The sequence below is a fragment of the Oreochromis aureus genome, linkage group 16, assembly GCF_013358895.1.
Source record: "Oreochromis aureus strain Israel breed Guangdong linkage group 16, ZZ_aureus, whole genome shotgun sequence".
Taxonomy (NCBI): domain Eukaryota; kingdom Metazoa; phylum Chordata; class Actinopteri; order Cichliformes; family Cichlidae; genus Oreochromis; species Oreochromis aureus.
The window spans coordinates 936,229-957,749 of record NC_052957.1 but is presented as its reverse complement, the minus strand read 5'-3'; the positions used below and the strand labels follow the sequence as shown (position 1 = coordinate 957,749).

General features: G+C 43.2%; 1 protein-coding gene and 1 long non-coding RNA gene across 5 annotated transcripts; both read left to right on the top strand.

The window, feature by feature from the left end:
- Positions 1–2,003: 2,003 nt before the first annotated feature.
- On the top strand, positions 2,004–3,712 carry LOC116314961. 3 transcript variants are annotated; one of them, XM_039600380.1, is made up of 6 exons: positions 2,004–2,045; positions 2,336–2,377; positions 2,453–2,559; positions 2,707–2,737; positions 2,825–3,067; positions 3,162–3,712. In XM_039600380.1, the coding sequence occupies exons 1-6, from the start codon at positions 2,015–2,017 to the stop codon at positions 3,251–3,253; spliced, it is 546 nt and encodes a 181-aa protein (XP_039456314.1). In that variant the 5' UTR covers positions 2,004–2,014; the 3' UTR covers positions 3,254–3,712. The 3 variants fall into 3 exon arrangements, with proteins under 3 accessions (XP_039456314.1, XP_031588972.2, XP_039456313.1); XM_031733112.2 differs by having other exon boundaries at positions 2,453–2,737; XM_039600379.1 differs by having other exon boundaries at positions 2,453–3,067.
- Positions 3,713–11,008: 7,296 nt separating this feature from the next.
- On the top strand, positions 11,009–16,052 carry LOC120433409. Of its 2 annotated transcripts, XR_005608528.1 has the most exons (4): positions 11,009–11,312; positions 11,387–12,187; positions 15,777–15,818; positions 15,934–16,052. It is a non-coding gene; the product is annotated as an uncharacterized LOC120433409 (long non-coding RNA). The 2 variants fall into 2 exon arrangements; XR_005608527.1 differs by having other exon boundaries at positions 11,387–15,818.
- The last annotated feature ends 5,469 nt before the right edge of the window (positions 16,053–21,521 follow it).

The following is a 21,521-nucleotide window of genomic DNA, read 5'->3' as shown; positions in this document are numbered from 1 at the left end:
TGCTTCCCTTAGGCAGTATCATCAGAAGACATAGCATACATTTTCACTGCTATGCTGATGACACCCAGCTCTATCTATCCATGAAGCCAGATAACACACACCAATTGGTTAAACTGCCCAAGGTTTCTTTCTGTTTAAAACCGTGTAAGAGGCTGTCAGTAAGACAGTCTCCTGATGAGAACTGTATTAGTGTAACACTAAAATCAAGAGAAAGGCTGGGACCTCATGAACGATGTTGAAATGGCTTTAAGCTGTGAAAGCTCATCTATCAGCATAAAAAATTTTTTATTTAGAATACAGCAGGAAAATATCACCTGAATATAGTGAGCACACAGCTTTCTAAACCGCTGTCCAAGACGCACACAACTCTTTTCTAAACCAGAATGAAGTCGGAGAGAACAATCAGTGTCTAAACTGTCCTCATACATGTCCTGCATGTCCACCACAGTCCCGCAGTCAGCAGCCAATCATCTCCTTCCCCTGATCCACAGAGACAGAGTGAAGATCCTTCTGACCTCCTCTAAGCTTCTCCATCAGCACTCTCAAATCAAACCTCACATCTAAAGACTTTCTCAGCATGAAGCCACCTGCTGCTCACTCATCGTCACCTCTCGTCTTAATCAAGCTCCAAAAGCTCTTTCTCACAGTTTCATGTAGTGGCTCAACAGCTGTATCCTCGTGTAGTTCCCACAGTTCTTCACATGTTTTTGAACATTGTAGTGAATCTGACTGGAAGGGCTGGAGTGTCAGGTGGCTGCAGGTGAACAATCAGAATAAAAGTCCCTCCTCCGTCTGTTCATAATCACATTTCTTTGATGAAGATGGTAAACGTGATGAGAGGAAGGAGAGCTGATGAGGTCTGATGAAACAGCTCTTGTAGAAGGGTCAAAGTAAAATGGTGAACATGAGTGATGCTGATGTTACAGACAGATGATATTATTGATCACATTTAGCTTACAGTGTGTGCGCAGCGTGAGAAAGATCTGCTCTTACACGTGTTTCTGCACTCAGTGGCACATCTGTGGGAAGGATGTGGTTACATTCTCTCTCTGTTACCTGCAGCACTTGCAGATATTTTAAAGGGATTGTTTCAGGTGTTGCATAATAATCGCTGTAAATGTGAAAGTTCTCAAGAGATGCTCAGAAAAATAGAGGGTATATAGTAAATCCTACTAAATGTTTCTGTGTGTTGTGTGATGATAAGATGGAGCACGGTGTCATTTATATTTATAGGGAAGCAAATCAAGCTCAGCAGTCTCTGTTTCTATTTATTTTAATAAAACCTTCATAAAGAGTTTTAACCCTTACCCGTAAGGTGAGTCATGACCATGAAAAGATCTGATCTGGATAAAAACAGATAAACCTATAATGCCCTGCAAAGCTTTGATGACTTCCAGTCTTCACAGAGTTCATCCTTTTTGTGTCTTGTGTATAGATTGTGTAGTTGGTGTTGTGTGTGTAGTGAAGCACGGCCTAGTTCTTGATATGGTACGGCGCCTCAGTCGTAACCGCAACTTTAACATTTTCAATAAATAAATAACGATAAATAAATAAATACGAATAAAACTGAAATGAGGTGGTGCATTTCCATGGTAACAGTGAGCTCCACCAATAGGAAGCAATGCTGTTGGGGACCATGAGGAGACTCTTTTCCACAGTGTCATGTCATAAAATGTTTTTTCTGTTAAAATCAGACGGATCTTACAGACGTGTGGTTTCTACAAGCGCACATGCCACCGTGTGGCAGTCAGTGTGCTGTGGAAGGTTACAACATCATGGCTCATAATCCAGATCTCTGTGGAGTCTTACTCCCAGGTCCTCACTGTTGAGCTCCATAGAGTCTAATTATGTACTGAAACAGTCAAAATGTCAGAGTGCATAAAACGAGTGAAGGAGGTGGGCGTCTTAGTTACTTCAAACTCGCGTCTGCATTTCACTTCCGTGTAAACAAGGAAGTGGTGAAGCTGAAGGCATCTCACTGCTCCGACTGACGTTCAGTCGGCATCCAGACGACATGAAGGCTCCATCTGTCTCTCTGCTCCTCGGTGAGTCAAACGCAGCTCCTACACTCATCCATCATCCATCCATCCATCCATCCATCATCTATCATCCATCCATCATCATCCATCCATGCATCCATCAGTCATCCATCATCCATCCATCCATCATCCATCCACTGACTAGGGGTCCAGAGTGAGTCCAGGTCCAGCAGAATGACAGATGCTGAATGAATGCTGGCAGTTTTTGGTTTCTGTAAATGAGCGTGAAGCAGAAGCAGCTGATCCACCTGACCTTCAGTGACCTCTGACCTTTACTGACCTGTGTCCTGTTGCAGGTGTGTGTGTGCTGCTGCTGTCTGCACTAGCTGTTTCTGCAGGTGAGTTGATGAAGTGAAAACAATCAGAGACTCCAAAAGATCACAAATACATTTACTGTGTGTGTCTGTGCTCAGTCTCTCTGCAGGTCAGTCCAAACCTCCAGCAGATCTTCAAAAAATACGCTTCTTCTGTGTCTCTGAGTTGTGTTGATGATGATGGACAGACAGCTGATGGATGGAAGGTGATGATAACAACAGATGACTACAGTTATGACTGTGCTGACAGTCCAAGCTGGTATGGATATGGTGTGGGATATTACTCTTTCTGTATTCTGGATTCATTCTTCTCCTCTGATCATTTTTACTTCTGTGAAAACTCGTCTGGACAGCAGAGCGATGAAGTCTCCATCAGCATTTCAGGTACACGAAGTGAGCTGTCTCTGTGCGACACTGCACTGCTGGTGGATCTTTGTCTCTGCATCACCCTTTTGTGTCTCTGTTGGTCAGATAGAAGTGTGATCCTGGAGATCCCTGCACTTCCTGTGAGGGCAGGAAGTAATGTCACTCTGCGCTGCAGAAACCACAGGGGTTCAACAGTCGAAGCTTATTTCTTCATTAATGGGAGTCATGTTGGACCTGAACATCAGTCAGAGCTCATCATCACTAATGTGCAGAAGTCTGATGAAGGTGTCTACTCGTGTTCTGTCGGTGTAGATAAAGAATCTCTTAAGAGCTTTCTGAGGGTCAGAGGTGAGGACACTGACATCACTTCGTGTTTAAAGACGTACCCTAACTAAACTGACTAACTAAGCTGACAGACCCACCTTCATCATCTCTTCTGCAGAGCCTGCTGCCACCTCTTCTTTCTCCCCTCCTCCCCCTTTTCTTCCCCCCTGCCTCCTCCTCCTCCTCCTCTTCCCTCTTTGTCTGTACTGAGACTCTCCTGCCATCTAGTGGTCTTCTGTCCATACTGCATCTCTGCTTGTGTGCTGCTGTCCATCTGATGCAGCAGGAAGATGGCAAAGAAATCAGCCATCTCCATGGAGATGACCCAGCACGATGGAGGATGTCAAGGATTGGATGGAGACTATGAATGCATGACTGCTGATGTCAACGCTGAGTGTTAAGTCTGGTTTGACTTCTGGCTGTTCCTGAGTGCTCCTGGATTCACATGTTCATTACTTTAACGCTGCAGCTGCTGAAGGCGGAGCTCCTTTGAGTGACCCCACCCTCTGTCCCGCTAGGTGTGACAGAGGCTTTCTGCAGCATTTTACACCTGATATGCTTTAATGCTTTAATACCAGCCCAAGATGTGTTCATGATGTGTTTATCATCTGCTCCTGTACTGATGATGTTCAGCCTCCTCTGTGTATAAATAGTCCTGTCTTCAGATCATCATAGTTTCTGTGTGTGTTCCTCAGTGTGTTTCATGTTTCTCCTGATTTATCTGCAAGCTTTGGGAGTTGTGCTCATTCCTCATGGTGACCTTATTTCATCCAATGAAACAGTGACTTTCTGTTGTTCCTCCTCCCTGCACCGTGTACAGTACGTGAGGATCTTTGCATTGTCTTGATTCAGCCTGACATCATCAGTCTGGATAAGCAGTCACGATCAGATGGTTATCAACTCGCTCAGGTAATCCGGGGTTTTCACTGCACATTCACGTGACAGAGCTGGTGCAAGGAGCATCTGACCAATCAGAAACATGCGGTTATCCTAACTGGGCGTTCATAAAGTCAGCAAAGATGCACAGAAAAGAAGATCAGACACCAGCGAGGGAGGATAAGAAAGACAGACGCAACAACGTTGTCATCCCCTATGTAGCCGGTGTATCAGAGAAACTCAGGAGAGTTTTCTCCAAGCACAACATCCCAGTGTACTTCAGACCCAGCAACACACTCAGACACAAACTGGTTCACCCGAAAGACAAAACTCCAAAACACAGACTGAACAACGTGGTGTATGCTGTACAGTGCAGCGAGGAATGCCCAGACCTCTACATTGGAGAGACCAAACAGCCACTCCACAAGCGCATGGCACAACATAGAAGAGCTACCTCCACAGGACAAGACTCAGCAGTCCATCTGCATCTTAAGGATAAAGGTCACTCTTTCGAGGATGCCAATGTTCACATTTTGGACAGAGAGGACAGATGGTTTGAAAGAGGAGTGAAAGAGGCCATTTATGTCCACTGTGAGCGACCATCTTTGAACAGAGGCGGTGGTTTACGACACCAACTGTCTGCCATCTATAATCCAGTTCAATCCAGGATCATCAGGGGGTCCTTTGTCCCTCTTTGGGGGGATACTCCCACGGGGCTTAAATCTGGGACTCTCCACCATTTAACCCTAGAACTGAAGAAGCTTCTTGGATGAGAGGTGAAACGTCTTCAAGCAACTTAAAGAAGTCCAGACACTTTTCTTTCCAAGCTCCTTAGACTACAGTTTAGCTCAGGGGTCTGCAACCTTTAACACCCAAAGAGCCATTTGGACCCAGTTTCCACGGAAAAGAAAACACTGGGAGCCGCAAATACTTTTTGACATCTAAAATGAAGATAACACTGTTATTGCTTTTTACCTTTATGCTTTGTATAAACACCTAAAGTGTGTTGCTTATGAAATCCATGAAGTGCTACAGAGAAAATTACATTTTATTTATGTAATGAACACATTTTGAACTCTTAAAAAATATAACAAAAAGGAAAAACTAGGTAGTTGAAGGTCTCTTTTAGATGAACTAAAAAGTTGAACTCATATACCAAACAAAAACTGTAGTGAGCCGTCATCCTTATATCACCTTTGGGATTTCGCAGCCTGTAGCTGAGCCTTGACCAGAATTTTAAAAATAATTGGAAAAAATCACTCAACTGCTAAAAAAAATGAAAAATAAATATTTGCAAAATATCTGAATAAATATTTATTTTACGTGGTTAATGTGTCGGTCAGGGCGTGGTCTGCAATGCCGCTGCAGGGGAGGCGGACGCACCTGAGCGGCAATCAAGCCTCGCCGGCTTAAAGTCTGTGCTCTCTCTGCTGTTGTGTTGGTGTGTGTCGGGCTGTGAGCTGGAAAGCTACAGCTGACTCTGTGGGTACAGCAACCGTGTGTGAAAAGTGGTCAATAAAGAAAAAAGCATGTACATGCAAACATCGTCGGGTCTGCCGTGGTACAATGGGACTTCTGGTCCCGAACCTCTGCGCACAGCGTCTGCAAATCGGGGCTGTACGAAGTCACTTTAATCTTTACGCAGGACTGTAAGCTGTCCTCTTTGAGGCGTGAGCGGTGTTTGTTTTTATCATAGTTCATGGTGGAGAATAGCTGCTCACATACGTATGTGGACCTGAAGATCCATACTTGGCCTGCTTGGGGTTGAAAGTCTCCATAAATGCACGGAATTTCGACGGGTATGGTTTATGCAAGTGTGACGCTTATTTTGAGCAATGAAAAATTAATAATACTACTACTACTACTAATAATAATAATAATTTTATTTTTATATTTCAAGATCACAATAATCTTCCAATTTAGAACTACAAGCTTAAAAAGAACTAACACAAACCACCTAGAGACACAGTATAAAGACTAAAGAGCCGCAGGTTGCCGACCCCTGGTTTAGCTGTTTGAAGCAGAAATGAGGAGACTTCACAATATCTCAGCTCCATAATTCAGACACTGGAGAATCTGTTGGCTCATAAGACATAGAATCATTAAATTCATGTTTAAATGACCGTTATCCTGGCACAGCTCAAGACTGTTGTGTAGAAGTAATACGTCTTAACTACAAGTAAACAGAGTATTGAACAAACAGTGCCACTGAGTCAATGCCAAGTCAGACTCATCTTCTGAACTCTAAATTATTTTGGTGGATTTGGAAACGTGTCTTAGTTTACTGCCGTGTTTTATTTCCATACCTCAGTCTCAGTTCTTGTTTCCCTCTGATGTACAGAATGTAAGCTGTGCAGCATCATAAATACTTTATAACAGCGGCCCTCAAACTGGGGTCCCCAGACCCCGGGGGTCCACGAGCCATTGATTGGGTGTCTGTGAAAACATGTCACGTGCATCATCTGGGGCTGCGCTAATTAGCACAGAGAAAAAACATTTATTCATCGAGTTATGCAAAAGCAAATCAGCTAAAATGAGAAAGTATGACAACAGTTACCTCGAGTCAGCTTCATCGAGGATGATGTTGGAAGACCAAAATGTGTTGTGTGTCTTCAAGTGACAGCAAATGAAGCCAGCCAGGCTAAAGCGGCATCTCATCACAAAGCACCCGGAGTTTAAAGATGAAACAAAAGAGTTTCTCCAGCGAGAGTTTGAGGACTACAAGCATCAGAAAAATGGTGGACGTGGTCACAACCTCAGAAAAGGCTCAGAGGGCTTCGTGTCTGCTGGCTCTGCGCATTGTAAAAAGTAAGAAGCCACAGTCGATTGGACTGGACCTCGTGCTTCTGTAACATAGTTAAATAGAGTCGAAGTTAAATCCCGCTAAATGGGACATTGGCACCACCTACTGTTGTAAAAGTCACCCTGCAGCATTCACAAAGGGCAAGGGATTCTGGGTAATCCTCATAATAATGGAGGATTCCTGCGAGGTAAGGAATGCGCAAATGTCGTGGGGAAGAAAAATCATATCGCAGGTTGTAACAGTAATACAATCTGACCCGATTATTTTTGTTGTTTAAACATCTTTTGTTGCGGGTCATTTCTCCAGTCTTTATGTTGAATTGAGTGCACGTTTATGTGAGATTTCTTTATTGGGAAGAGGAAAAAAATGGGAGCATAGTTAGCTAACTCTGTTGTTGCTTTCCCATTTAGATCTTGCGCTGACTGCCCACGACAATAAAAGAAAGCATTCTAACTTGTTGCCTTTTTGTTGTGAATGCAGGTATGTGACTGTGCCACACTATTTAGAGAATTCACATTGTTTTATGTACAGCTCTGAAATGTATTTCTGTATTCCTTTCATTTGGTAAATTTAAGATGCAGATTAATATAGAATTAGAATATACCCCCCAAAACATCGGTTTTACGTGACCTATCAACACAATTTAAAAACTGGTATATAGCTTGAAGTCCGCACGTTCAACCCAAGTTGAAATGGAGACTCTGGTTAATCACAGAGGGTTAGTCTGACAGCTGTGGGGAAGAAGCTGTTCCGGTACCTAAGACCACCAGGTACCGGAACAGCTTCTTCCCCACAGCTGTCAGACTCCTGAACTCTGCCTCCTGACATCTGAGGAGAAACAAACCTCCTCTATGACCCGCAATGAATCCTGGGATATAGTAGGACATGAAGGATACATCGGACCTATCCTTAGAATTGACTATGTGCACGAGAAAATGCTAACTTCCTGGTTTGAATGCCGGATGTGGGGTTGTACATTTCCGGTAGCTTTACTTTGCGGTAAATCGCTACTGCAAAGATATACTCCAAAATTATGTCCAAAACTCGAAAACGGAAAGATTGCGTTAAGTTCCAAAGAGCAGAAGGTGGGAACACTCACCACTGTTGTGTCACAAAAAATCTAATGATAGATTTTGACATTTAACCACTTAAGCCCCATGCCCCTGATACCGGGGGCAAAAAGGAGGAGATCACGTTTAATCGGTTATAACGCGGGTTGAGAAATATAAGTCCAGACATGTGTGGTATCCACAGAAACCTCAGAATCTCAGCTAAAATGTCATATAAACCATTTCTACAACCACCAAACACACCGAAAATAAGCCACGATTAAACGAGCAGTTACGTAAATGCGCAGAAGTCCGCTAAACAAATAAAACCGAACCAGAAATTCTTCAGACTTCATGTAAGTAACCGGTTAAAGATAGGCTGGTTAGCTCCCAGAGCTATCACTGACTCCACACACCAAGTTTCACCACGATCAGACCAGAATTCACTGAATTAGCCGCAAAAGAAGACCACAAAAACACACAGCAGCGCAAATGCGCTAAGACAGAAATTGGCTTACCGTTCCGATTTCCTCCATTATTTTCGCCGGTAGCCGGTAACCACGTGATTGACGTTTAAAGAGTTTAGATCGATCGGTTGTTTGCATCACTCAACACAAGCAGAACTGCATCACTGCAGCATAAGACACATCGTCCACATTCAGAAGCACATCTCTGTATAGTGACTGGTCTTATTCTTTAAACAGGCAAATGTTCAGCATTCAAACTACAGATGAACAACAGTCACAGATGTTTCCCGTTATGTCCACACCTACACAGCATGTTAACAAACCGTGAAAAAAGCCACACAAAAAATGAACGATTGCTGGTGAGGGTTTCTATACATTAGTATGTATGAAGGGTATGTTGTGACTTGCCTTCAAAATTACAGTGGTCCCTCGTTATAACGTGGTTCACCTTTCACCTCGCTGTTTTGCGGATTTTTTAGTGCAAGTTTTCATGCTCATTTTTACGTCACATTGTGTCCTGTGTCCTGATCGCTGCAGACGATCTCCTCCGTGACGTCTCTCCTGTACAGTACAGAATCGCTGCATCGATTGCTAGCAGTGTGACTCTGAAGTGCAGTACTGGATGTCCACGATGTCCACGCATCAAAAAATAAAATTGGCTACTTGATTTCACCTATCGCTGGTTATTTTTAGAACATAACACCCGCAATAAACGAGGGACAGCTGAGAAATATAACATTTGAATCCCTTTTCTCTTTTGCTCTGAGGCGTGGGGGCAAAATATCGACAAGTCGATGAACATCATTTACAGATATATTGCGTAAATGCCCAAGACATCTATAGAAATGTAAATCGCCGCTTGATTCATTCATTTGCTTAACTTGTTTTGGACCGTAAACAAGGCGCGAATAGGACACCGGAAACAAAGCTCCACACAGGAGTTTTTGCACCGGAAGTAGCATATGCTAACGTGCACATAGTCAATTTGGGGAAAAGTAGGACGCATTTGTCGCCACATTTTGAGTGCTCTTTGAATTCAGACAGCCCTCGTCACGTCGCCGTGACGTCATTGCCTCCAAATATGGCATTTTAAGCATCCTTCCCCTGAATTTGGACACAGCCACTGACTATCACCAGGTAACGTGGGCGTGTTTCTTGAATTAGCAGCAGGTGTTAAACAGCTGACAGGTGAGGAGGAGGATGCATGCAGGTAAACTGAGGGCCTGTTGAGCTGATCGCTGGTGTCCTGAGGAAAATGTCAACTCGTTCTTTATGTTACAGAAGACCAGGCGGAAAGAGACGATCGTTCAGTGAAAATGAGAATCTGCGAATGCAACATGTGAAACACGGAGAGTGGAATATGTAAACAAAGCGGTTAACGTAACACCCCCCCCCCCCCTTAAGCTGGAACAGCTGCCCCAAGTCCACACAAGCAATCGATTATCTAGGATCGACCTGTCTTGTCTTACTTTGCACGGCAACCAATCAAATGTTAGAGAAGCTGCATGGGCAGCGTTAACCCCGCCCACTTAGTTTGATGGGTGAGGCTGACAGATAAAATTATTTCAAGGAGCGAGATGAAGGGGACAAAAGTGCCAACATGAATTAAATAAATAAATCATTAAATAATTAATTAAAACTGTCAATAATTATTTAAATGTCTTATTAATTAAATGTGTCAATAATTAATTAAATGTGTCAATAATTAATTAATTACATGTGTCATAAATATTTATGTAATTAACTATTTCCAATTTTAATTAATTATTGCCACATTTAATTAATTATTTAATGTTGTATTTAATTAATTCATTATGGCAGTCCTGGCGTTCCATGGATCCTGCGAGATCTTGCGCTGATTGCTCACGACCATAAAAGAAAGCATTCTAACTTGTTGCCTTTTAGTTGTGAATGCAGACCAGAGAAGACACTACACCGAGGTCACACTTCCAGCTGTGGTGCACATGTGGGAAGTTCTGTTGTGATGAGGTGAAAGCTCTGCGCTGTCAGATGATGCAGCGAGAAGGAGAATTAAAGAACTATTGGCTGGCGTTCAGGAACAGTTAGTGGATGGACGGCGTTCATGTGAGTGATTTTCTATTCAGCTGGACGAATCCACAGACATTTCCAGTGCAGCTTAATTGATAGCTTCGGCGCTCTATCCCTGGGAAAGACACAGTTTGGAGGATGTTCTGTTGTGCGATGAGGTCTCTGGCAGCACAACTGATGAGGAAACATTTAGACTTTTATGACTGAATGAAGACTGAGCTGTTTGTGTGGATGGTGCAGCAGCAATGATAGAGCGGAGCTGCAGCGCAGATAAAGTCCATCAATGCAAGGATCATGGCTACCCTCTGTATCCTGCATCGACAAACACCAACTTCCAAAGACTTGGATCCAGATGTTCACTCTGTTTTTAACACAGCTATCACTGCAGTGAAATCCAGCTTTGGTGAAATCTACGTGACGCACTGCGAGATCACTCAGCGAGTAATACGACTCACGTATCAGTGACGGGCTGTCACTGACGCCTGTGACTGGACACGAGGACTCTGATATAACGGAGTTCAAATCAGATTCTGTATTTGTAAGAGTGCCATCTGTTGGTGAGGAAATGGCATCACAGGTAACGGTCACTATACGGGACATTTACAGTAGAATAAGGGACCAGCCAATTTTGGGACAGTTGGGAACTCTACAGGTCACGTCTGAAGAAAACAGACCTGCTGAGAAGAAGGATACAGGATGGAAGAACAGACATGTTCCCACAGCTGACTGAGTTTCTGAACAAAGAGAAAATGTCTGTTGTGAGGAACGTTGTAACCTGATGTAGCCGGATGGGCTACTCGCCTTTCTTTTCTCTCTCTCGCTCGCTCTTTCCTGCTCTCGCTCTCACTGCACAACTAGGTTAATTGGGAACCCACCTTCATATCGATTGCAGGCTGGCATCAGGTATAAAGCTAAGCTGGTGCTTCTCTTGATCATTCCTCCCATGCATTCAGCGCAAAGCAGCAGTAAATGCTGGTACTCTGCGACAGACTGATCAGCAAGAGTAGATCATATGACAGCCACAGGTATGCTCTTGCTTAACCTCAGATTCCTTCCCAGTATTGGACTGTATAGTAATAGTTTTTGCGGCCTGTTGTAGCGCGGCAGTTTGTTTTATTCCGGCGTTGCGGAGAGAGGTGCTCGTGTGATCCCCACCAGTGAGAGTATAGCGCCTCCGGTCCTGGGGTAAGCCGTTAAAACTATTTTTATTAGCATTAACAGCTACCACAGGCTAAGGTTACATTTATCTGTTTTAGGGTTTGATCGCTGCCTTCACCTCCGTGGCAACTCGCACAGCCTTAATTGAAGAATCAAGACGCCTGCCTAGCCGTTGTTGTGAGGGCTCCTCCTCGGTGGAGCCTGCTGTCTTGTCTGGTTTTGAATTGTTGTATCTTGTCTTATCTTGTTTTATTAAGTAGGCCTACCATTTCCTGGTTCGCCTGGTTTTATTTTATTTTATCTCTGGACTGTTGCCTGTGCCCACGCTTCTGTGATCGGGCTGAAGCAATCCTTTGCCCGAGTGTCGTGCCGGGAATTTTAAATTGCCTCCGTTGCTGGTCTTAGCCTGTGGGGAGCCAGACCAGCTTGCGATTGAGGCTGGGACAATTACTACCAGTACGAGTGGACCCATGGGGCATAAGCCTTCCAGTGTGGTGTGTGTGTGCGTGTGTGCGATTTCTTTTATTAAAGTTATTAAAGTGTGTTTTAGTTTTTTATGATCTGTAGCGAGCCAGACGCTCAGTGTCCCTTTTATTCTTTTAACATATTTCTGTGTTTTATTTCAGTGGACGAAGGACGTGCCAGTGGCCCTGGGACCTCAGGTGGTGGGTCGTTTTCACACTTTCTTTTGTACAGCACCTGGTGGGCTGCAGTGATTTTCTTTTTGGGTCCACGGCTGCTGGTAAGTCCAAGTTCCATGATTGTTTTATTTTCACTTTAGGACACTGTCAACAATGACGCTACATCTTGGTTTCTAAATATTTTATTTATTTTTACTATAAATAAAACTGTTTTAATATTGGAGCCAACCTGCCTCAGTGTGCATCCCTTGAATCTGTGCGGCCTCTTTTATTCCTTTTTATCTATTTTTCTTAAACATATATTTCCTGGGGGTGAAATTCCCCTAGGTGGCGTTGTCATTTTATTATTTCTTTTATAACCCCGCCGACCACTTGGTCACACTAACATCACTGTGTGAGCTCTGCAGCTCACACTTCTGTGACGTGAGCACTGATGCCTGAGACTGGGCGCGTCGTCCATTTTCACCAGCTGCAGCAGAACATTGCAAACATGCAGGGCAGAAGAACAGCTTTTAGAAGGATCCTGGGATAGAACATGAAGGCCAGTCATGCAAACGTTTGGACCTCCCTCTCACACCAGTGTCCTGAACTGGCTGCTGAGGCCATGCAAGCATTGCTCCTCTTTCCTTCACTTACCTCTGTGTCATCATTGTCATCTTTGACTGTGATGAAGAACAAGGACAGGTGGAAGATGTTAGAGTGTGTTTGTCATCCATCCCTCTGAGAATAGAGAAACAGGCTCACCAACAGTTATTATTGTTGGTGATGACTGGATGGTCTGTGTGTAATAAAGCCTCAAGCAAATATTCATGATAAGTAAAGAAGGCTAAGGTTTTCAGTGCTCTGTTTGAATAAGGGTATGATGTCCATTGTGTTAAAACTGAACCAGTTAAAAAGTCTTTAAACTGCAGTTCAAACGAAACAGCTTCACTGGAATGGTCCCAGTTTTTTCACTCTTAATTTTTTGGAAACTTTCTGATTTGTTATTTGAAAAACAAAAACGCTGTGAGTTCAAATATTTTTTTATATTTATAAGTTTTTATTTCTTTGGGACTAACTATGTAGAAAGGTTTAACATATAAATAATTTGTACAGTATCTAGGAATACAAAAGGCAGTTATATGAGTATGAGGATTATTAGGGGTCCCTGGCCCCCAAATGTTTGAGGACCCTGTTTTATTGACCCCACAAAGATTTTTGTGTTTCAGCAGGATGATAAAGAGTAACAGTAGTGCAGTCCACAACACACAATCAATAAACAAACGTTTAAAGTGCCAGGCGTCTGTAAGGAGCTCATACAGTGAGTTTGTATTTTGAGTTAACTGGATCACTGTGATGCTGTGAATTAAAACAGAATCTGTCTTAGCTGCTACTAATCTAAAATTCTCCTCTGACAAATTCACATTTATCCTATTCCAGTGTTTGTCTTAATTTTTGCTACTGTAACTTTGCACTCTCCAATATCTGCTGAGAGACAACTAATTTCCCATGTGTGGGACTAATAAAGGTGATCTTATCTTAAACTGGCTTTCGCTGTGGAGGCTTCAGAGACTCATCTCTGCGTTTTGCAGATGATGTGGTTTCGCTGGCAGCCTCCAGCTCTCGCTGAAGACGTTTGCAGCCACGTGTGAAGAAGCAGGATTGATAATCAGGGACAAGTCGCTGCCCCGAGTGGAGGAGTTTAGGTATCTCAGGGTTTTGTTTGAGTGAGGCAGATGGATTTGGGCCCTGGGAGCAGTGATGTGGACGCTGCACAGGTTTGTCTGAATGCTGTTCACCGAACTTTAAATGCGCCTCAGTGAGACGGCTTTTAAAGCCATCAGCTGCGACTGAACCAGCTGCTAACGGATTTGCACCGAGTGGCAGGATCCCTGACAGATTCCTGCTGCTGACAGGACTTTCCTTTTTGCGGCTCTTTTCTTCATGTGTTCAGAATTTTCCTCTGTTGTTTCTCATTATTACACATAACTTAATTTATGGCCATCTATGGTTTGATTTCTTTCAATGTGGATTGGATGAGCTGTTACCAACATCTGGTGAGAATTTGATGTCAGTGGCACCTTTAGAAATATAATTTCCTTTTTATGAACACTGAATCAGGAAGCTGCATCCACCTGCTCTGCTTCTCACAGAGAGCAGAATAATAGTAGCATAGCTCAGCTCAGAGCCCACATTAATGAGTTCAAGTAGCAGCAGCAGGTGAGTGAACTGAATTCTGCTGAGAGCGTCTTTGTCCAGCAGAGGGCCCCGGAGAGTTTGCCATGACTAAGGAGCACCTTCAGAGTGGATTTCAGGTGAAGCTCCATCAGCAGTGTTGGGCTGGTTTGTTTCTCTGTGTCTTGCAGCCAGTTTGAGGCTCTGTGACTTTTAATAAATGTCCAACGATCACATGAAGCTTTCAGGGACAGACATGCGAGGACCAGAGTGGAGCACAGTTCTTCTCCAAGAAGATTCCTACGATCACTGAGTTTGGGTTTCTGTGGAGGTCTGCCACACAAAGTGCTCCAGAACAACTAAATTTAATGTCAGGGGGTATAAAAACTGATGCAGGCTGACGAAGCACAGTGTGACAGAGCAGCACCTGTTTTACAGTCACGTGAAGAAAATCCAAACTCTCATTCTAACGTGGATTAAAATCGTGGCCTGTGGTCGGCCACACAGTCACACCGTGAAGATGAACAAGTGTGGCTGTTAGACGTGCTGCAGGAGAACGCCTCTTCTCTCTAAAAGAACATGTTAGCATAGCTTAGGTTTGCAAAGACTTCAGGAACAAACGAGACCAAAGTGGAGCTTGTCGTGGAATTTTGTAAATAAAGGCAGGAGAACACACATACACATCAAAACATAGCAGGTTCATAGTAACGAACGTCTAACCTCGGGGCGTCGCAGCGCCCCTTTCATACCATCGCACAAACTCTGTGTATCTTTTCAGTTACAACAGTCTTTTGTCCAACCCAGGCTGTTGTTGAACACAGAAGACTCCCACTATCCTTTCCCAGGCCAGCACCTGCCGCTGGCCCTGAGCTTCATCCCTCTGAGCAAAACAGTTTGCAGATAACATAGTGAAACATCGTTAGGCCTAGCTAAGCAGTTTTCACAAGGTCATGCTGACACATACTTGCTTCATCTTAAGCAGGCAAAGGTTATACAAGAGTCATACAGTGAGATTCCAAACACATAAATTTAATGTGAGGATAAACTAGAATTTTCCATAAGAAGATGTTTGTCTAAACGCACAGCACGTTTGGAGGAAACAGCTGTCAGCAGCTGTCAGCACAGCAGTGGAAGGATGATGATCTGTGTGGACCATGAACTGTATACCAAAGTAGTCAGTGTGAGGCCGTCTGTCCCACGGCTAAACTGGGTCATCAACAGGACAATGATCCAAGCACAGCAGCAGACTCTCCAACACAATGGCTGAAAAAGGAAAGAATGGAGCTGCTGCAGAGGTCTGATGCTGGGGTCGGACCTCCAGACAGCTCTGCATATCTCAGCTAAGGCTTGTGACAGAGCTGTCGAGTTTGTTAGTCACGTGTCATAACGAATGTGTCGACATTTTGTAAAGGTTAAATCAACAGCATACAACATTTTTGTGAATGTTTTTATGTTGTCATATAATACGCTTTATTGTTTATTCTCTATTAGAACACCTTACTGTGAAAAATGATTATTTTATGTTGCTTTGTACAGATCTCACAGCATCGTTGGTGCACCTGTGTCCAATAAATGCAGGTAAGACTCAAGAACACCTTGTGTCAGTTATTGAACTTGGGGGGAGTTACAAGTTTCTAGGCCTTAAGCACATGATTTCTCTTTTTGTGGGGGTGTATACCTGCTGATAATAAAGAACAGGGAAGAAGGATGAACCAATAGGAATGTTTGAGACATGATGGAAAGGCTTCACCAAACTGGTCACTCTTGGCCTCCCTCCTCTCACATGTGCCTGGATAAAGGATTTCCTCACAAACCGGCCCCAGACTGTGAGACTCGGCCCTCATCTCTCCTCCACTCGCACACTGAGCACCGGCTCCCCACAGGGCTGTGTGCTGAGCCCCCTCCTGTATTCTCTCTACACCCACGACTGCAGTCCGACCCACAACAACACTCTCATCATCAAGTTTGCTGATGACACCACGGTAGTCGGACTCATCTCAAAGGGAGACGAGGCAGAGTACAGAGAGGAAGTCCTGAAGTTGGCAGCCTGGTGTTCAGAGAACAACCTGGCACTGAACACCAAGAAAACCAAAGAGCTCATTGTTGACTTCAGGAGACACAACACCGACTTGGCCCCCCTCTACATCAACGGGGAGTGTGTGGAGAGGGTCCACACCTTCCGGTTCCTTGGTGTCCTCATCTCTGCTGACATCTCCTGGACGGAAAACATCTCAGCGGTCATCAAGAAGGCCCAACAGCGACTGCACTTCCTGAGAGTCCTCAGGAAGTACAAGCTGAACTCCAACCTGCTGCTGACCTTCTACCGCTCGTCCATTGAGAGCCTGCTAACCTACTGCATCATGGTATGGTACGGCAGCTGCACCAAGGCAGATAGAGTGAGGCTTCAGAGTGTGGTCAAGACAGCACAAAAGATCATCGGCTGCCCTCTCCCTCCCTGATGGACATTTATTCCTCCCGCTGCCTCAGCAGAGCAGCAAACATCATCAAGGACAGCTCCCACCCTGGCTTCAACATGTTCAGCCTGCTTCCCTCAGGGCAGCGCTACAGGTGCATCAGCACAAAAACCCACAGACTCAAAAACAGTTTCTTCCCCAAAGCGATAACCACCCTGAACTCACACATGCACCGATAACACAGCCCCCCACTTCCCACTTCCTCTATGGACCACCACTATTTATACCAATTCCATGTGCAATAACTCAACTGTACATACATAACACTATTTATTACATATTACTTACGGCTTGTAAATTGTACATTTTATATATATATACACATCTTCTTCCATATGTTAATACTGTCCATATGTATATAGCGCTGCAGAACTGTACCCCCCAGCATGTTTACACTGAGTAGGAGATGCTCTGTATCTCATTGTACAACTGTATAGTGACAATAAAGGCATTCTATTCTATTCTATTCTATTAAGTGAAAATGGATTGGAATGGCTCGTTCCAAGTCAGTGGTTGACCTCAGCTGTCAATGCTGTGTGATAAGTGTCCTTTATGTCATTTGAAAGAGGCTGTAAAACTTTGTGAAAGTTGGATGCCAGTCGATGAGTGAGAGAGGCTCGCTTTTTTCCCATGTCAGCCATACTAAGGTGGATTTGTGAGATCTGTTGGTCAGCGCTGCTGTTTTTGCTGTTGTTGGTCTCTGCTAGCTGTTGTTAGCCGCTGTTAGTGAAACTTAAAGTGGGTCTAACGTTGTTAGACTCAGACACGCAAGCCGCGTTTCAATATGCGTACTTGTGTGTACTCGTGGACTTGTGAAACATTGTCAGTTGGAGACCAAATACTGTTCCAAAGTACGCATCATGCCGAGAACACAAAAAATTCCCGGATGTGGTCTCACTGCTCCGGTTTTATCGAGCGTGCATCGGTTGTGACTTGTATGGACTTGGTACAGCCAAATTTCCCCGAATGCATTTGGCCCATAACGCAAACTCAGCAATGGCAGAGGAGCACGGCTAAAAACTTTTAAATATTACTCTTTCTGGGTCACAAAATAAACTTTTAAGATATTTTCAGGCGAGAATGTAGCTGTGTAAACTTCAAATATCTGCTCGATTTATCAAGATATCACATATTTGCAAAAGTGCTCCGACGTTTTTGGAGACGTCTGTTACCCACCAGCTCGATAGCTAGCCGGGAGCTCGAGGGTCACTAGAGCCGGCGAGAACAGTGAACTCCTGGCACATCGTTTTCAGTCCCCCGCGGTCTTTGGCTACTCAGGTTAAACATGAGTCTCTTAGATAACTTCTAAATGTTAATGTTTGGTTTATTTCAGTGTTTTATTTGTTCCTGAGTAAATCAGTTTGGCTGAAATGAGCTGACTCTGAATTAAATCTAACATTAAAAATATTTAAATTCAGGAGGAAACATTTTCACCGGGAACAAAAACAGCAGGTTAATACGTGGAGATCCTGAAGGCTGCTCCAAAAATGATCAGATTAGATTTTGAATATTTGTTCAATTCTCTTCCAAACCCCAGGAGCTGCCAGCTGTAATTTTTGAGTGTTTACTAAAATAAAAATAAAAGTGTTATAACATCTCACCTGTTTGTTTTTAATCACGCATACATGTGTACTATTTTTATTAATAGAGAGATTAAGCTTGTGTTTCAGTCATGTAGTGATTGTGCTTAACTGTATGAAGCTTATTAAACATTATGAAACAGATGATATGTAAGCGATGTGTAGCGAATTTTGCCAAAGTGCTTCAGATTATTTTTTAATTATCTTCTTTTCTTTAAAAACTCTACTACATCATGTGTAATCTTTTTCATGTCATGTTATGTAATTTCCATTGCAAATATTAATCACAGTTAAATTAAGAGGGGACGGCAGTAAAAACTCCAGAGCTGTGATGTCATCAAGTACGCTGGCGTACATAAATCGCGCTGCGTTCTCTCACCTGCGAGTACGGACTCGCGTACTTGAGAATTGAGAAACGGCCTTAATGAAAATGTAACCAAACTGTTTATCAGGGGGAAAGTCGAGCCTGACCTTACTTGGTAAATTGTTAACTTTTAACCAGCTGTTATTGTTGTCAGCTGTCTGGAAACGGCAGGGTCACGTCCAATCTGCTGACAATAAGTAATAGTCACAAAATCAGGAGTAAATAAGCACGTTTATTCACATTTCCATGTGTTAGAGCCCTGACTTCAGCTTGAGGAAGAAGAGGGTGGGATTTGATTAAGGTGCCGGTGGCGTAGTCCCTTTCGTTCGTATTTTGGTGTCTTTGATGAAGGGTTCCCCTTCTCAGATGATCAACAGGTATGAATCTAGCTGTCCGTCCACAGTATGCAAACATCTGCAGTTGCTCTTGTCCTCTGCCTTTGGCGTACTACTTATGTGGCCGATCTCCAGCCTGATACGTAAAATGTGATAAGGCTGAGCGGCAGGGAGCAGTATCCAGATATCTTTCCCGCTGTATTCAGCATGGCAGCCTCCACAAACTGGTGCCCGTTTCTATTTTTAATAAGTTAATTCTAAACTTATCAGTTTGTTGGAAGAGGAAATTACAGACTAACATATGTAAGTTTATGAGTACAATATTCTTTTTTTATTTAAATAACTTCAAAAATGACTGATTTTATCTTTAATATATTAGAAACTAAAACCAAACATTTAATATAATGATATCAAATTAAAATAAAACAAAATGGAACAAAAACCCAGTCTGCATACAGTGGCGGTCCTAGCCTGTTTGGCGCCCTGGGCGAACACCCCCTCGGGTGCCCCCCCCCACACACACACACACACACACATACACATATGAAGAGAGAGCGAGTATGCATAGTATGCAAACGTCTACTAAACAGACATCATAATTCGTCATGATATGATGGCCAGATTGTGTGAGGGTAGATACCAATAACAGCTTGAGCTGATTTAACTCCGGTGAGAATTGGATCAAGGTAAAGGTCACACCAAATGTGAAAATAAGGAAAAACTTTACATTACACAGTCTTGATAGATGTTCAATCATCCAGGTAAGGAAATCCCAAAAAACTGACTCTGTTCATGTGGACTTAACGTTTTCAGTGGAGACTGAAGAAGTCACTTAGATAAAATTCACTTGGAAAATCAATTGCATGCAAAAAACACATTTTCAAACATTAACGTGTTAGTATTTGGAATAAATAGCATAAAGTTAGTTGTTCTCACTTCCCAAAACCTGTTCAACTACTTCTTAATGCAAATATTTTATCAGCCCATCAAACGGCAACCACTCCTGCATTTAAAAATATCAACATGGTCATGAAAAAGAGCTAAAGTTCACACTGAGCTTCAGAATGGGGACAAAAGATGATTTAAGCATGATGCATGGTGCAAAAATGCTGATCTACTGGAATTTTTCCACTCAACCATCTCTAGGTGTTTCAGTGAATGGTTATAAAAAGAAACACACACACACACACATGAAGAGAGAGTGAGTATGCATAGTATGCAAACGTCTACTAAACAGACATCATAATTCGTCATGCAATGAGAACAGGAAAAATCAACAATTGACACTGACTAATTAATATTATATTATTGTATATATTGTTTGGAGTTTAGTCTGTTACTGTTACTATTTTTACCATTTCTTCTTGGAGGAACATAACCCACATAATTTCCTTAGGGATTAAGAAAGTATTCTGATTCTTAATGTTTTAGGATACATGACCTGCCATTATCCAGTGACACATCTGCTTACCTTTATCTTTTGCTCGTTTCTCCTTGTAGGAGCCATAATTAAATGTATTGAATTTTAATGATCACTGGGTTTTCATTTGTTTGGTTGCTATGGTGATGTGTGACGGGAGTCACGTGGGTGCTAGCGGTGACATTAAGAGGATGTTGTCAGTCTGTCTTTCACTGGTTTGATTTTGACAGAGCAGGGCTGGGTAGCCGTAGTTTTTGTTGACCGCAGCACAACGAGTTTCCCCTTGTTGCATTAGAGCCTGTGATGTTTTAAGAGTTTGAATTACACATTGCTCTGTAAACTTTTCAAGCACTTTAATAAACAAGCAAGCAATTCCACCTCTCGCATTATTGCGTAAAGTTGACAGCGCGTCAGGCAAATAGGCTCAATCCCCGGCCTCTATACCGACTGTGGAAGTCGCTACACTCCTCTTCTTTTCTCTTTTTTTTAAACTTTAAAAACGGGTTGTGTGTGAGACTTTAAATCAACAAAATATAAAATATACATTTTAAATTGTTATTGATCCCTTTACCCCGAGTCCTAAAGTGTATATTTATTTTTTTACTCTTAAATATTTATTGTTCGTTTACTTGCACTGCTGTAACTGGAGCCTCGTGGTCTCGTCTCTCTATATACTGGACTGTATGTAGCGGAGAAGTTTACTTTGACTTCAGCAGCGCGCAGGCGCACCGAGGGCTCTCGCGCTCACTTTTCGCGTATAGAATTTTGAAAAAACATCGGTGCAAATTATAAGTCTGTATCATAATGTCCGGTGTTTTCGTGTTTGTTGGTTTGTTTTTATTTTGTTTTATTTTGCGAGTTGGTAATTTTTGCTGCTCCAGCCAGCCAGAGAATCCCCCGCCGCCCCGCCCCGCCCTCTCCTCCCTGTGCCGCAAGCAGCAGGCGCACCTCGCAAACGGAGGGCGCCCTTACTCCCAGCAAATGGGCGATAGAAAACCGATCGGTGCCTATGACATTCCCAATATGCGCTGGCTGCCGTCGGGGCAGCATGAGTACGAGCAATTTTTTTTTTTTTTTGCCGATACCCGTGATGCCGCCCCCCACCACG